Consider the following 18,161-nt stretch of genomic DNA (forward strand, 5'->3'; position numbering starts at 1 on the left):
AACAGTGAACATTCTTAATTACATGTATTTATGTTTCTTACTGTGGTTATCACAATAGAATTGATACATAGAGTCTTATAGACTTAAATCAACTAACACAAGTTCAAATAAAACACCACCATCTCTACAAGATGGAGTGTATTTGATTTAGGCAGGTTTAGATGGAGGATATTCAAAAATATGCATTCTAAAAAGCAACAAAGTAGAATGAATTTTTGTTTGTGTTCTACAACTCCTCTATTAAGTAGAGACTGATGACAGCTTTCTCAGCTGGCTGCAAACAGATTTAAATAAACCCATATCCAATGCAAAGAGACAAACTGCAAGTAAAATTTAAAATAGTTTTTGCTTTATTTCTTAACTGATGCAAGTTCACGTTTGTGACAAATTTCTAAGGCTGGTCTTCCTCTGCCATAATCATAAAAAAAACCCGACACTGAGAACTAAACATACCTTTTCATGAAATGCTGTAATTAACCAGAGATCGACATCAATGCTGGTGCCTCTTTTCTCTGCACCAATGAACTGCAAGATATTGTCATGCTTCATTCCAGGTAAACTGTAAATTTCATATTCGTTCTGCCATGACTGCTTGTCCTTTAAACAAAAGAACACAACAAACCAAGTCCATACCATAATAATGAGAATAAAAGGTACTTTCCCCAACAGAAGTTTCCTCCTACAATTTACTGTGCACTTGTAAATGATCTGTCAAAATGACTAAAACGTGGGTTTTTCTGGCAAGACAGGATTTACTACCTAAAGGAAAGGAAGCACAGTGTATGCTATTAACATTATGAGGCTGATTACTTAAAAATTACAAATGTTTAAACTACTAACAGTATTTGTGCTACAAGCTACTGACCTAACATACAAAAATATGAAAAACTGTCTTTCTTTATGTCTATTAAATTCACGTATAGTGGAAAATAGTCTGGGAAACTTAAATTTGTGGTAAACAAATATCAACTGTTGAACACAACCTCAACTCCCACAGACACGAACCACAGAAACACAGAAAGCTGAAGATTAGAGCCGGAGTCTGTGTAATGCAATTCATTACAATTGCTTTAGTCTTAAGAGCATGGTTCAATTTTTGTATTTTATTAATCCACAAGAAGCCCATAAAGACTTAAAATTAGTTTTCCTTGATTAAAAATAATGAACAAAGTCTCAGATTTAATTTATGTTGTGCTGATGGCTAAGACCAGCATAAATACATGCCGTTTCTCCTAGAACCACCTGCAGATGTATTTATTCAGCAAGTCAACAAGTGGTTAATCATCAGAAAACACAAGCACATTTCTTCACCTCAAGTAGCAGTGGGTGTTTTTAATTCATGCAAAATCTATCCTAGTATCATCGTGTATGATCACTTCGTACTCTTTAACTAGACTGGATCTTGTAATTATGAGCACAATCTATTGTAAAAGATGGCTTTCACAGGTTGCTTGCTGGGAAGTAAATATTATTTCACTTAATTGAGACGCATGTAATTGGAACAATCACTTTACAAGTTTGCATTTCAGGACATCCCTTCTAAGTACAATTTAATTAAAAAATATTAACAAATTCTTTCTTCTCAACTGATCAAGAGATGTGTGAGAGCTCCTTAAAACTATTCATGCCAAATATGTATTTTGATGACTAGAAGTATAGGTAAGTTTCACAGAGTTTATGTTTTAATGATATGTTTGCTACATTAAAATACTTATTTTACATCCAACAGAACTCTTTCTGCATATTTTTAAGCTCAAGACGTTTCTATCTAGATTTACAGTATATACTGAAAATTCTCTAAACAAAGAAGCCTCATATTGTGACTAGAAAAGCTGGTTTAACATATTACAAGCCACACAGGACACTAAGAGCTTGTGCTTACCTGAATAGGGAATATTTTGACCGCAACATACTCATTTAGTAGTTGAGCTTTCCACACACAACCAAATCTTCCCCTAGCTTTAATCTCTAGTAACTGCAATGGCTTCAAACCCATCAGCGGTGAAGGTGGTGGTGGTCCAGGATCCTGAAATGAGGTTAAAACCGTTAATTGACTTTTCTATTATACGTGCTATCTATGATGACAGCACTGGAAATAAAGGCTCATAAACTGGAAGAGACTTGCACCATGTACCCAACCCTCCTTATAACAAATTCTCCCAAACAAACCAGAAACAAAACAGCAAGCCTCCTCTGCAGGAAAGAGAAATGAGATTGTAGAACATGCTCAAAATTAACGTGCAAGCAACAGCATAACAACAGTTACAGTATGAATCTATCTAACCAGGTGTAAAAGCAGAGCAGAAATGAAGGAAAAAAGATAATCAAGCTTTACTTGTTACTTTTTTAAAAGACAGAATTCAAATGAGCACCTTTGATACATTTAAGAGGGTGGCTGGTTTGTTTGACATGTGTGACCTATTCAATCCTTTCCTTCGACGGCCTAGTGCCTTGACTCTAAAAAGTGCATTTCCAGGTGACTAACACTGCATCCCTCAGCTCTCAGCTGGCAACAGAAGATGTCTACATCAGCAATGGGCTGGGGGCAGCAGTGCCAAGCTGAAGTGAAGCCCCTCACTACCGGCAGTTCCCACAAGCCATTGAGTTGATACCAGCTCATCTCTACTTCAAAAACTCCACTGCTTACTGGGGACATAAGGTTGCAAACCAGTATGTAGGCAGGCTGTGCCATTACAAGGTCTCCCAATACATAACATTTTCTTTTCATTCAGAAACCATTGAACCACACGCCCAGCGCACACGTTCAGCACGGGAAGCCAACTACCAGCCCTCCAAGCCGTGCCGATGGTGGTGCGAGGAACCACAGCACCAATGCTTCAACCTACTGATCCACTTCCAGTGCTCCCAGCTTCTACTAACGTAGATAGCCAGTATGTTACTGAAACACGCATGCTTGGCTGGGTCCCAGAAACAGAACCAGAATTAAAATTTAAGATATTATCTTTTCCCATCTTACAGCAGTCGTACTTTACTGAGGGGCTAGCCCAATAATTCCTTTTCAAATACGACAACACAAGCTGGGAAGTACAATTGCAAGTGAGACAGAGCTTCTATGCAGCTATCCATATAGCCAGCAATCTTAGTGCAGATTTGAACAATTTCCCTTTCTGGGAAAGAAAATGCAACAGCTTGTGGAATATCTTGTATTTTATATTCTATACATCTCTTACATAGTCTGTATCATACATATCATCTTGAATATAACAAGTAGATTTTCTACTGTACCACCAAAGATATGCTGCTGTCTGGGCTGTCCTGTCCTCTCCTATCTACCACGTTACATTAGCCTGTACCTATGTAAGCTTCTTCCCTACCATAAACAAATGCATCAGACCATTTCCATATGCCTCTGCATCAAAGGGTATTACCCTATGCACAGAACCAGAGAAACATGATCTCTTCTGTCTGATCCCTGTTTTCCGCAGGAAAAGAAGCTCTAGTGTGCCGTGTTCACCAAGTAGAATTACCAATACACCTCCACCCTCCTTCCACCCCCTTCCCAAATTAGTTTAAACCACGATTTGTTCCTCGGTCCAAATTACTACAGAGAACTGCAAATGTCAATGCCAGCGGTGATAACGTGGGGGCAGACAGATACATCACGGATGGGAAGAGGGTGAACAGCTGCTTTTAGTGGCAGTGCAGGTCTATGGAGATCACAAAACTAAACCACGAGTCTCAATATTACATATGAAAGAAACAAACATCCAAATGAAAGTTAGGCATTGCTTTTAAATGACATCCACACCGCAGAACACAACAGAAAAAACCCCTGAAGTCTACTGTTCAAAAAAACCTCCGAAACATATGCTTGGCTTCTCTATTTTTTCCCAGTAACAGCCATAACGCTGTTTTAAAAAGAATGAAAAACACCGAAGTAGTTGCTTCCACGAAACAAATGACAGTTCTCGATAGTTAAGTATTTGAGCACTTCAGTTAGCAACATAAAAATCTTGTGCATGTTAAAGACATTTTCTGAACAGCTGTGGTTTTAAGTATGCTTTACTACTGTGAGGATGGAGGCAAGTGCTTCTGTATCCAACTTAAGTTTTGAGTAGTTTAAATGCAGGAATAAAAAACTATTATCTTGTTTCTTATTAAGCAACAAATCCATTCTTCAAAAAGAACAAATTTCACTGAGAGATGGATTTATATCTATTTAAAGAAACTGTAACCTAATTCCACAAATCATTAACTGTAAAGGAAAATATAATGCTTGAAATTCAAATTAGAGGCACATTACGATACTCTCCTCAAAAAAGTATGAAATCCTTTCACAAATATTGCAGTGACACGTGCTTAAAGCAGTTATATCAAAATCACTGGCTTTAAACTAGACAAACAACAACACTGAAAATTAAGTTTAAGAGTTAAGTTTTCCCTCCCCTGCTGCCTTTCATTCAATGTCAAAGCGCTTTATGAATATTTCAGGCATCAAGGAAATCACTATCATCAATTTGTAATAGTTACAGGTGAAACTAGAAACAAGATGCCCAAATTTACTCACAGAAGTCTAGTTAAGCTTGTAAAAAACATGTTTTGTTTTGTTTGGTTGGGTTTTTTTGTTTGTTTGTTTGTTTTGTTTGTTTGGTTTTGTTTTTTTTTTAAGAATCCTGAGCACTGTGTAGCATCTGGGGATTTAACATCAGTTAATTAGAAAACTTCTTAAAGTTTTGAACCTAGTGACTTGCCAAAATATAAATAAAAGAGAATGATTTGTGGGAGGTAAAACCAAATCTCACTTTGCTTTAGAGGCTAGAAGAACATCCCTTCCTTTCCATACCCTCCACCCAAAAAACCTGCCAGTATTTTGAAGCACACTATGTGAATTTTTTCTTGACCACAAAGCAAACGACCACTTAATACTTCTCAAAGATTTAATGAAAAAACTAAAGCATCTATCACATGAGAGAAGGCAGTAACTACTCAGTAAAAAGTGGCCAGTGAAAACTGGTGCTTCTTATTTTCACATTAGATTACGATACTTTTCCTATACCTGAATTTCGTATTTCTTAGAAAAACCTGGCATTTCAAAATATTTCCCCACTACCTTATACATCAACCTCCTGTGGTTCCCTGCACATTTGCCTTTCGTGTTGAAACATTTCTATGAAGTCAAAACTTCCGGCATGCTTATGAAGCAGCAACACACACCCACACATACAAATCAAAACAAATCCTGATTTAAAATGCAAAGTATAATTGCCTTCTGTTAACATAATGAAAAAGAATAGTTTTCCTGGTTTTTTTTCTTTCCCCCAACCCCAAACAACTTTGTTAAAATCAACAGGCATTTACTCTAAAACTACAGGGACTATTTTTATACAGAAACATTCCTTGACAGTATTTTCAACTTGTTCTGCTTCTAAGCAAAAATTTTTAACGTGCCACAGGCATAATTATTTTTGTATGGCTTTTAAAAATCACCTCTGTGGTGCCAAGGATGCTGATATAATGTGAGTAAAGATATAATGTGGATATATTAGTCTAACAGTTTGCCACAGCTGTCGAAAAAATAAGGGCCCACTTTCCCTTTCCTGAGCATTCCCTGTCCCTTCCCTTGGGCTGATTGTGACCACACAGCAAATCAAGGCAATACACTACATTGCCAGAAAGCCTTTTTTTTTGAAAAACAAAAACAAAACCAAAAAAACCCCATATTTATCAGGTTAGTTTAGCAAATTGCATCAGTTTGCAACAAGGTGCAGATTAACACAAGAAGCACTGCAAGGCAGAGGCAGTGGTGAGCTGCTGGCCCATGTAACTTCATCCCAAGTACTCCACCTGCTCAAAGACATGTTCTGTCCTAAATCCGGGCAGTTCACAAGGCAGCACAGCAGGAACACTCCTGCTGCACAACTGTCTACTGCCAGATAAAAAACAGAAGCAGCTACATTGGCCAAAAGCACTCGAACTGACTGTGTCATACAATGCATCATACTCAGGCAACTAAGCTTTACTCTTCCTGCAGCTCAAAGCCATTGATCGTTAAACACATTAAGCGATCTCAAAATCAGGGATATCAAGTTATGTTGTACGCTATAAGGTTTTAAAATCTCAAACAGGGCTTTCTGGTTCTGATTTTTACAGCTGGGGTTTGCAGTCAGCTGTCAGGTACTGCATACTAGTCATACCGGAAAAAGAACAGAGGGGAAAATACTCATTAAAGAATGGTAACTCCCAGAAATAAGTTTCCTTAAGTGTCTTCAAGAATGGTTCTCAAGATCAGAGAGAAGCTTAAACATGAGACTACAACTCCATTAAAAATATGGCCAACTGAACAGATTGTTTCAAGACCTGCCCCAACACAGTCTGTCAGCCACTTGCGTTTATCTCCAGTTTTGTCTCTCATATGGCAACTGAAACAGGTGATTCATCACGTACAACAAAGGGGGTAGAAAAAAGACCAGTTATCCAAATGGGGTTGTACACAGATGCATTTCTCTCTCCTGACTCCAAAACGTAAGTTCTCAAACTTCCAGAGCACATGTGAGTTTTGTGAAATGGTGCAGGATTTCCCCTTGGTTACATTTATTCAACAAGTTCTGTTGTGAATATGGCTGACAAGTTCTCGCTGGAAGAGCCTGATGACTATCTTGGTTGTTTCCTCCCTTTCTAGTTTGGGACCGGTACATTTTTAACCAGATGATCTGTAAAGTTAAGATCTAAATACAGTATAAAGGAGTCTGAATTCTTTAATTTTGTAATTACTCTAAAACGGACTACAAACTACATTTCATGTAGTACGTATCAGCTACATTTCTTTTAAATGGCAACAATTTTTCTTTTTCACCCCATAAAATCCTCTATTTTATCATACGTTGCAAACATACTCCCTAAAGTAAAGTAAACTTAGCGACTTGTAGGCAGGACACTTCAGCTTCAGCAAAACAGTCATACAAATAGAAGGAACTCTGATAACTCTCTACAGATGCAAGATATTCAGGAAAGTAAATGGCACCATTCTATTTCCTTCTAAGTTACATTTAAAAGGCATTTCAGCTATTAATTAGAGTCCTATGGAGACAACTGAAATTAAGCATTCACGTTACAACTCAAATCCTGACTTTTTCAATATTCAGTTTTAAATGCCTAGCTATAATGACCAGGTTTCTCAATTCACAGTTTTCAGTCACTAGTAGTTTCACATGAAACATCAGCAGTTTAATACAAGTAAAAATAACTTCTGGCCGGTGAGAAAGTCAAAGTAGAGACTTAATAGCGAAAGAACATTTTTCTCCAGGTCATCTGTTTCTCTGTGCTCCTCAATGACACAAAACCCACCACACCACTCAATCACAGCACAAAGACCACACACCTCAGACAGTTACAGGCATTTCACAGGTGGGAGATGACAACGGATGCCCCAAGACAGGACAGAAACGGGCAGGACACGCCGTGTGCTTCCAGGGCCACCGACCAGAGCAATACTCGCAGTCCCTGCTGCCTGGCCCGCTCCCACAGCCGGGGCGGGCATGGCCAGCAGAGCCCTTACCACTACTCCTGCGACACTGTGCTAGGGGGGCAGTGACACCACCGAGCTCGTCTGTAGTTGAGGAACCCCAAACTGACTATGCCTGCTGTATTTCACCATGAACACCTGCAGACATTTCACTCAACAGCCAGAGAAACTACAGTACATTTGAAGGAAGCTATGAACAGCAGACTAATTCTGTATTTTTAAACCACGCATGCTTACAAATTTCTTGCCCCAAATACTGGGGAAAAAAAATATGTAAATTATACCAAAACAACTTCTTACATGTCCACAGAAAGTTCCATAACCATGAACAAACATCAATGCATCTTACCTCAATCATTATATGAAAGGCGTGCTTGTAGAGGGGGGAAAAAACACAGGCAAAAGAAATTACTATTTATACCAAGAATGGGATGAAAAAACAGCTTATAAGAAAAGAGACAAAATCAATTGTTTATGAATTAACAACAAAAATATTCACGGGGACAGCAATACTTTCTTGTACTAATAACAGATCATTTAAAATAAAAAAAATCCATCATTGGTATGTTAGCAATGAAAAATGGGTAAAAAAAGATTATTATACAGACCATTAGCTAAACTGATCTTATAATTAAAACCTGAGTTGTCCACTATAGGTGCATAAAAATCTTGTTACTACAAAACAGTATATAAACACATGCAGAAATTTAAACATTCATCCAAACAAGTTACACGAACTTATTTCTTGTTATGCTTCCAACTGTTCAGGAGAGGGCAGCGTTGTATTTTTAAAAATTCACTGTAATTAGTCACTAGCTGTGGAAAATGAAAACTTTTTAATATCTAAGTTGTAACTAAACCTTATAAACAAATAGGTCATCATACATTAGGTCTATTTTACTAAATTTAATCAATAAATATGGCATGTTAGACACATAACTAGAACAAGTGAACTTGAAAACACTATACCCAGCATATATAAAGGGAGACTACAACATTAAAGATTCTTTCAAACAAGTCACATGAGTTTACAGACTGTGGAATCAAACCCATTATAAAAACCTAAGTCCCAGAGCACTGTTACTGAAACTTAAAACACATTTTAATGACACATGCTTGTTTATGCTACTTTCACCTCTTCTTTTATCGAACAATCTCATTGCCATTCAAGCAGAAAAGCACTGAAGACACCTTTGTTCCTCCTCCTCCTGTACTTTTGCCTCAGCCATTTTCTTTGTCCTTTATAATTTGATCAGGTTGATGTTGCAAGAGCATGAAATTCAAACACTTTAAGTATTCAGCTGCAATGTAACTGCATCATCCTTTCCTTCACCCTTTGTCTCAACATACTCAGGATGCTACAGAGCTCAGGGCCAACAAGAGGCATTTCTCTGTGCTTGAAAACTGTCTAGCACACACTTAGTATTATCTAAATAATTAATAATAGAAGTGCTGAAGTATTTCTTGAAGGCCAGATTAGATGGGAGTCAGATTTATAAATACTGTAATAGAGCTTGCTGCCACTGACAGAACACTAAAGAACACACTGAAGCCCGACAGGATCACTCCTCTCACTGTTGGTCAGTAGACCCTGGAGATGAGGATAACACCCACACCAAGTCTGAAGCAGATTCTTGCAGGACCTGTACAGCCCACAAATATGTTGGGGCACTTCATAAGGGGGGGAAAACCCACCCCCCCTACTAAACAAAAAAAACCAACCCCTTACACTGGTTTTCAGAATAGCTGATCTTCACCTTCAAATCTCTTGAGAGCTGGTGGTTCCAGCAGAATGACAGCCCTTCCACGTATACTTAGAAAAACTCCAAGTAAGATTCTGCAGACAACGTTCACAAACCACAAGCACAGTTAATGGAAGAAGTTCCTCCTCCAAGCCCCCCATATTCCTCTGCCAGAAACGGCAGCCAAGCAAAACAGAAATAATACTCAATCTGTGAATCAGATAGGGGGTGGCTACTGAACAGAATAATAGAACTATCTCTGTGTACTCCTACTTCTACTAACTCAAGTAGTCAAGAAACAGACAATAACTTAAAAAAATTAAGAAGCATCACTCCTATGAAATAGTGGTTCAACAAATATCTTTCCTGTGGATGTAGAAAAAATGTATTAGTTCTTTCAGGGCTATTTGTTATTAAAATTCTCCAGCTCCTGAGAATTACGTAAATTTCTCAGAGTTAAGGAAAAAGATACACGAATCCAACCTTTTTTGCTCTTCCTATAACGAGAAACTGCAAACATGAAACTGAGAAGCAAGAGTCCTCTCCCAAGACTCCCACTGCTCTTGAGGGGACCAACTTCCCCCATACACTAATAAATGAGACATGCATGAAAATTTTCCAAGAGATTTACGCACATCATGGACCTTCCGTTTTAAAAATCATTGTCTTTCCTTCAAGACTACAGACCACCACCTCAGTCTCTTCAATAAGAATGCGGTATCACCAGTTTAAGCAGTATCAGGCTATTACAGAAATGCAAATATGTACTTTCTTCCATCAGGAATTGATAGAACTCTTATAAATAAAAACTGGGAGTAATTAACTCCCCTCCCCAAATTAGCTATCAGATATACAAATCTATATAAACACATTAACTTCCTATTTATACTGTCTGAAAACTACTTCTATAGGTTTTATCAGGGATTACTAAAATAATTGTAACATTTGTAACTAGTTAGACCACAGAAACCAAGCAGTGTGGTCTCTTTGAAAATTTGGGTTATCCACAACCGTATTCCGAACTTCAAACGTCACTAAAATCTTTATAAACAGGTGTTCAAAATAAGTGCAAATCATTGTATTACAAATTTATTGTCCCAGTTCCTTCATTCGTTCCTAACTAGTACTCCAAATAAGATGCCTGCTTATTCATGCAGTCCCTCATTTCTTCAGAGTGGAACATAAAATGAATTACTTTTTTTATACCTTGTGAACTGTGTAATTCTCACGCATTTAGTGATATAAAGGATTACCTGGAAGATGTCAATGTAAAACATTCAGGAGAGCATATCTGAGGATATGCAAGCTGAACTTTATTATGGAAAACTATTGAAAAGCTCCTGAAGGTAGAGTACCCGATTGCAGACTTCAGAGATGAGTATTTCAGCCTTCCTATAATTGTTCCAAAGCACTGTCTAAGACTATAATCTAAATGTGATCTTGATAATTTAGATTATTTTGAATATTACTGTTTACAATGAATGCACAGAGAAAAAATCTTCCAAGGAAAATTAAATGCAGTGCTGTAAAAGCCTTCAGTGACTTGTCAGTTGTTAAATGCGTATCTGCCAAGTCAATGTTTATGAGAATAAGACACAAAGTACTGCCAACATCCAGCCTTATCAGATGGATACTCATCTTGCACTGGCCCCTCAGACCCACATTCGACAGGTCCAATCCTAAAACTAAACCAACTTTTTAATAAGCCAGGAATAAGGTACAGCATTGAACCCATACTGTTTATAAGAGTATTCTTTCTTTGAAAGAATGCAGAAGTACAAACTTGAATTTCACTATTGAATCTATTTTTTTCATTTCAATTGTACTTTAATTATAAAGTTGCCTTTAGGCTGCCATTCAGGATAAGATATCAAAAATCTGTATTTGCATTTTCTTACCTCTTGAAGATTAAAAAAAACCCACCACCCCCCCCCAAAAAACCAAACACAAACAAACAAAACCCAAAACCAACAACAAAACAAAACAAAAACCACCAAACCACCAGAAGAGCTGCATTTATGTTTTGTTTTTTTAAATGGAGATAGCTCATTCCAAAAACAAAGTGAGAATTCTGGAAAGTAGTGTAAAAAAATTTTTTTTACAAGCTACCAAGTTTTAGAACCAAGTTGTTTTTTTTTTTTTTTTTTACAAGCTACCAGTTTTAGTTTCTGGACACCTGGCTGTATACTGAGCATTGAAAAAGCATGTACCACTACGTGCTTAGCTTTCATTTATCATACAAATTCTTCTCTCTGTTAAAAGATTTTCAGAAACTACTTGTAATAGCCCATAAATTCTTGGGGGGGGAAGAATAAAAAAAGACAGTTACAAGCTATTTACTTACTACACATTAAGGACTCCTTATCTGTAAAAACTTTCCTACTTCATTCTCACAGTGTCCCTGTATTTGTGGGGTTTTTACCTTTAATCAACCACATCATGGTTGTGCCTCACAGTACCACAATCAAAGGACATATAGTACCATATCTTTCTCTTGCCTCATTTAGCTAATGATTGGCATAAATTATAGAAGAAATTATTAGTCCTGAAGATATGAGATGCAGTATTAAAGAATGTGAGATCATGCACACATTTAGCAGTCCAATCTTGAGATCATTCAGCTATTCCTTTTTAATACCAACATTGCCATTCATTATATGTTAATCATTTATTAACTACTGATATGTACGCAACCTTAACTCCTTCCTAAGCAGCCACAAAATGGTTTTTTTTTAACGTCTTCCTCTTTCTGAGCTCCAGATTTTCTTTGTTGATGAATCTCTTTTCCCATTTCATAAAAGCGCCTAGCTTCTTCTCCATATAATTTTCAAGCAGCTACTAGTCTTCCTAGATCTAGAGTAAGTGCTTGTAAGAACACCTCTCCCTTTCCTATGCTTCGTTTTTCAAGTGTTATAATGTCTCTATTAAAACACATGTAACTACAACTAGAAAAAAAAAAAAGTGGTTGGAAAACAAAACCAGAAAAAGCCTGAACTCTTGATTTGATTTCTTCATTCCTCTTCAGTAGCCAACCATGATTTTCCTAGTGTGGCAAAGGGATAAAGATTACCCCAGAAATTTTAAGTGCACCAGGTAGATTATTTGATGTGCTAAAAATTTAGAAAATAAAAACAATAAATCAAAATCTTCTCCAATTTCAACCATAAAAAAATTCCCATTACTAATTACCTTTACGTTTTTTCGAAAACAAACCATTCAAGTTACACACACGCACTCACCAAACTCCTTGGCACAGGTCTGGTGGCCTGGACCAGATGTCTGAGGTTAAAAACTGCATCAAAAACAGTGCTTGTTTTATGTTCTTTTCCTATCAGTTTTCCATCACAGACTGCTACACATGCAGTCAGACCTGCAGTCAGTAGTTCAGAATAGGTCTTGCATCAGCCACTGCTAGAGATTTTCCTCCTTCATCGTTGTTCTCCTCACATTACATGATACTGTTTTCAATTCTAATTTCTTACAGCTGAAACTGAAATATCAAAACTGTGACATAGCTACAAAGATCTATTCATACTTGGGTGTCTTCAGGAAAAGATACACTGAAAAAAGGCTATCATGATGTGGTAGCAAAGGGAGCCATACCAAAATCACAAGACTATTTTTTTTTTACTCAAGAAAAACTTTTGAGACCAGAAGGTTAAGATCACTGTCTCTTTATATCTGATATATGTGCTCTAATTATTCTTACATTTTTGGTTCAAATAGCATGTGACTTTGAAAACAAGGGATATTTTCCATATATATAATAGGACCAGTGAGGTTCATCCACATGGGATAAAAAAAACCAAACCAAAAAACCCCCAAAAAACCAAAACCCAAAATGAAAATGAAGGCTATATATATAAAAGATTATTGTGCTCAATACAGGGAATACTGGCTGAAGAGCTCAAAGGAAGTGATATACAGGAGGTTAAAAGCAGAAGATGCAGTCATATTTTTCAACCGTGTAATCCTCCTCTCTGAGAGGAGAAAGAAATGGCAATTCCTAGCAACTAATCTTGCTTTTATGGACACATTAATTAATAGATTGGATCTGTCCGTTTCAAGTTTTTTAATTTTTGGTAACACCCAACAGGCGTAGATCAGGGCTTTCTTGTGCTTAGTGATTAAAAACACAAGAATCTTTGACCCGAGTAATTTCAAACATTTCAGAAGAAAGTACAAAAATAGGTTACGAAGACATTATGTGAATCTGTAAAGCTTTTTTTCAACCCTCTCAACATATGACTCTTATTTTAAAAACAACACAACAAAAAAAGCAACTCTGTGATTCAGTAAGATATTCATAAACTTGGGCACTCAACAAAAGAAGTACAAGAGGTTAATCTCTCTTTGCACAGAATGGATGTAGAATGTTGGGAGCCACAGTTCTGTGAACTGATAAAAAACAAAAGCGTTACTTGTGTCAGTTCCGCTATAAAATAGGTTACGGTCCTATCTATCGGATGACAGAGTGGTAACACCACAGTTGCAATTAGCATTGACTGACAACTCTGGCCCAAGCTCAAGAGATGTAAAAAATAAATGAGCATAACATATCAACTCCTTGCCATCCGCATTCGTACTTCTACCAGAGATATTAGTAGGACGCTGCGGAGCAATCTGAACTACACTGAATTTGAGAGTGAACGCCTCTGTCCACAACGACAGCATTTTTTCATTTTCAGTATACCTGGTGCTTATGAGTGAAAATTAACCAGGTGAAAGTAACTCTTTCTACATATATATCTCTATACACACCAATTCAAATACTAATCCATTTTTTGGTAAATTTGATCAAACAGGAATATGTTTGCTGCATGACTAAATCAAATACAAATAAGAAAATGACAGTTCTTTCAAACCATTTTACACATACATATACCTGTTTAGCAAACTTACATTTGTTAATAACTCATCTAAGAATTTAAAAAGTGTCTGATTTTATAAGATCTGACAGCTTTAACTAGATAGCTCCCCACACAAATAAATGAGGCATGCAGTTAACAGCACCAAGAGACAAGGAAGTGCATAAGCCAAGACTAAAGGGAGTGGCAGGAGCAACCACAGGTCCCTGCGCTGGCAGCAGCACCTCGGAGCACCCAGCTCTGCCATGGCTGTCCCGGACACCTTCAGGACCCACTAAACACTTCTCACTCAGATACCAACAAGGAGCATCTCAGCAGTTACACCTTAGTCTACTAACCCCCTTGAACCCTCTACCCAATACCTGAAAGCAAGCCAGAATGAAACACGGAAGGAGCAAACAAAAATATCTACTGCTTTCCTATCTTAAACCAAACATATTAACTAATTCTACTACATGAAATTTTAGAATAATGATCTGTACGTTCCAAGGGAATATAAAGTTAAGTTAATCTACAGAGCTATGAACTGAGTTCAGTTTGTGCAGGAACTGCCTGCGCACACTGTGAAACAATTTGACTTTCAAAAGAAAATGAAGTTGTTTGCATTTTCTCAGATGTTTGTCCTTTATATTTCACTACAGGTTCAAAAATTCCTTCTAGCGTATTTCTTCCTTTTTTTTGAAATATTCCAAACAATTTCCTTCCCTTTTGCTCTCCATTTACTTATCCCTTCTCTTAATCCTTCCAAAATTTCTCATTCTTCATTATTTCCTCATTTTTATTTTCTACTTATTCCTCAACTATCCTTTAATTTTTGATGAAAGTTTAGGTGCAGTTCACCCTGGTACTAAGTATTCCCATCGCCTTCTGGGAATAAACCAGGTAAAATGAGACAACCTTTATCTCTATCTCACACAGAGAAGTCCCTGTTTTCTGGTGAGTATCTGCTATACATCTGAGCTATCCATTCTACTGTTTGCTACAGAAAGATTTAGAAGAGAATCCATTTGCCTACAAACTCGACTCATGCGCTAATTATTAAATATAATATTAATATTTAATATATTAATGCATAAATATTTAAATGTTTGTTTAGTGGTTATAAAATTACTAATACTTTTCCCTCGCTTCCTGCTTCCTCTGTCTCCTGTTCAAATCAGCTGTAATCAAATTTAAAGTGGGAAATACTGCTCTGCTGCATATGGGAGAATATTTATACATTCTATTTCCATAATAATCCCATTTAGTTTTTCAGGAAGAAGTAGCTTTTCCTGACTTTCCACAACAAACCTTAATGCCTATTCACCAGAAGATAAGAAAGTGTTATTACACCATAATTAGCTCAAGCACCAACATATACTTATCCCAACAGATACAATCTGAGCATTAACAAAACAGGTTATTATCCTATTTATTAAAAATTTATGACGTGTCCACTCCTGTACCAAACAAACCATGCAAGAACTGAACCGCAATAAAAAGACTGAAGAATATAAAAATTCAAATTCTTGGTATCTTGCACATATTTAACATTTGCTTGCTTTTCTATCGCTTTAGCCATTACTTGATTTTTTTAAGTCCAGAAAGGAAATCACACGCTGAAAGGAAATCACATGCTGAAATTATTCACACAACCAGCAGTTATGAATTTCATCTTACAGTGAAGGCTACCAGGTTGACATAAAGTCCCAAATCCACACAAATTGAGATGGATGAAATAATTATGCTAACAGATTGCATGAAGTTTGAGGATCTGCAATACTTTCTGCAAGGACAGAAAACATACTTTTTTCCTCTAAATTATGTTCTTTTTGTTTAGCAAGAGCATATGCCCACTGTCTCCCCCCAAATTCTTCTCATCTATTACTACAAAGCTGAAAATAAAACAATTTTATTTATCAACCATAGGCAATACTCTTTCCTGGAAAACCCTGAAGTCAAGCAGTAACACTGCAAGTATCACAGAAGCTGGCAGTACGGAATCAATCCTTTTTAAATGCAATCCTGCCATAAATAACAAGTGTTTTAATTTTATTCAATCATAAATAGCATCACCATATCACCACTGCACGAGAGGCAATGTATTCCGAGTGGTCACTACAGTGAGTTAGGAAGCTTAAATTCAATTCCTACTGCAAAACCCCAAGTGTTGTGGGACCCTGGGCAAGTCATTTATCTCTCCATTTCCACTACCACATTTTGTTCATCTTTGTTACTTCAGCCTGAAGAATTTCTGTCTTAACTCTTTTCATAAAAGCCTTCTGATCTCAATTGAATCTGTAGACATAACTGAAGGAAGAGGGTTTCTAGTATTAACACTAATTACACCTACATAATCAGCTGGAGCTTAACAGCAGGAACTATGTACATGCTGCCAAAATAGGTTTGTTTTGATGCAACACAGCCAGTTTTCATTTCAAATTTGGAGACCACAATCTCATAACATTTTCTAAGTAACACGCACACACTGCTAAAAACTGAAACATTTCAAAACAAGACACAAAATACATAAACAAGTAAGAAGAAAAAGGTGACAGGAATCACAGCAAGGCCATGAGCTGAGCTAAGCCCTGGAACTGTGCTTCAGCTGAAAATTTTCTTTATATTCCTTTAACTGATACCTGTATCCCAGTTCCATGCCTTTTTAAAAATAGCTAAGCTTCTGCTAGTTACTATTTTCTATTCACTGTGAATTGCCATTACGAATTATCACCTCTCTTTCACTTTTAAGCTAAGGACTACATAAAGTTCAACTGTAAGCACCTGAGCACAGCTGTACACAACTTTCAGACAAAGTAGTTATTTTAACTACGTGGGAGTACAAACTTCCCACAGCTGTCCAGCAACACTGCACCTTTGCCATCTACAGTTTTGTGTTTAGTTTTTCTCTTCCCCCCTGCCCTGATGTGTAAAAACATTAAGTAGTTGCTCATACATGCAGAGACCAATTAAATAGCCATGTCTCCTGTAATTAAGTAAAGCTTAATTTTCTGCTTTTGCGGATAGCAAGCATTAGCACCTCTAAACCAGGAAAGTAATAGACAACTTCAGCCATGAGACAGATGCACATCCCCTTTCTCTCCTCTCCTCTATAGAAAATGGTTTTACCATTCAAAAAAACCCCAAAATCATAATTCAGTGACTTACTTGGGTCGGAACGAGTACTGGAGGATACGCTAGCTTGTGATGTCTGTACATCCAAAATGAAAAGAGCACAATCACTGCAATTCCCATTATAGGCACCAATGAATAAAGCAAGGTATTGAACAGAGGTGGCTTAGGTGTAACAGGATTGGAAGTTGCTGAAGAAAATAAAAGAAGACACAGCTTTTAAGAAACAAAAATCATCCCAGCATTTGAAATGTCTAGGCACCCTGATTTTTTAAAAATTCTTGCCATCAGCACAATGGGCTAAAAATACTTAATTAAATAGCATACTGTAAAAATACAGGCACATATTTAAAAGGGCAGTACTTTGAAAAGCACAGAAATAACTTAGATCCCCGGATTCACACATCAGCACAGCTAATTTTTTTGTGCTTCTAAGCTCTGTCTGTCTACAGTGTGTAAGAGGTGTTTGCATTTTTAAAAGATGGCAATAACGCAGTACCTAATGAATGAAAAAAAAATACAGAGATTTAGTCTTTGGAATGTGTATAATAAGGTGTCATTAATAAGAAGAACAGGCCAGAAAAAAGATCTGTCAATGTTTCTATGCACGGTTGATTTGCTGAAAGTAAAGGTTGTCTAGCTTGAAGACACTCCCACACGACCTCAAGAAAGACTCCAGAGAAACCCTGTTTCTGGGGCAGCTGGCACACGCAGGGACAGTGACAGGCCCCTGGGGCAAAAAAGTTTCCTGAGTGAAGAATGTTGATTACTGCCTTTGTCAGTGATACTGCTAAAATGACAAGAATATCTCTTGGGTCAAAGGCTATTTTAATCTCATAGAAAATGTTATTTAATTTCATAAACAACTTCCTCTGGCTATTTGGTAGAAGACTTTTGCTGTTTTCAGTTCGGTTATTAACATCAGTTTTCCAACAACAATTAGGCTCTTGACTGGAA

At 37.0% G+C, this 18,161-nt stretch overlaps 1 protein-coding gene across 4 annotated transcripts in view; it reads right to left on the reverse strand.

Annotated features, from left to right (window-relative positions):
• The window catches only part of ACVR2A (activin A receptor type 2A), a 71,372-nt gene that overhangs the window by 11,483 nt on the left and 41,728 nt on the right, over positions 1–18,161 (reverse strand). For 3 of the 4 annotated variants that reach the window (XM_037396360.1, XM_037396359.1, XM_037396362.1), the window contains 4 exons: positions 17,241–17,395; positions 7,833–7,856; positions 1,883–2,026; positions 454–597 (listed from right to left, as the gene is read on the reverse strand). In XM_037396360.1, the coding sequence (XP_037252257.1) occupies positions 454–597; positions 1,883–2,026; positions 7,833–7,856; positions 17,241–17,395 (467 nt within the window). The remainder of the gene's footprint in view (positions 1–453; positions 598–1,882; positions 2,027–7,832; positions 7,857–17,240; positions 17,396–18,161) is intronic. The other variant, XM_037396361.1, reaches the window with a different exon arrangement.

This window comes from Falco rusticolus, chromosome 8, assembly GCF_015220075.1.
Source record: "Falco rusticolus isolate bFalRus1 chromosome 8, bFalRus1.pri, whole genome shotgun sequence".
In the NCBI taxonomy this organism is placed as follows: Eukaryota; Metazoa; Chordata; class Aves; order Falconiformes; family Falconidae; genus Falco; species Falco rusticolus.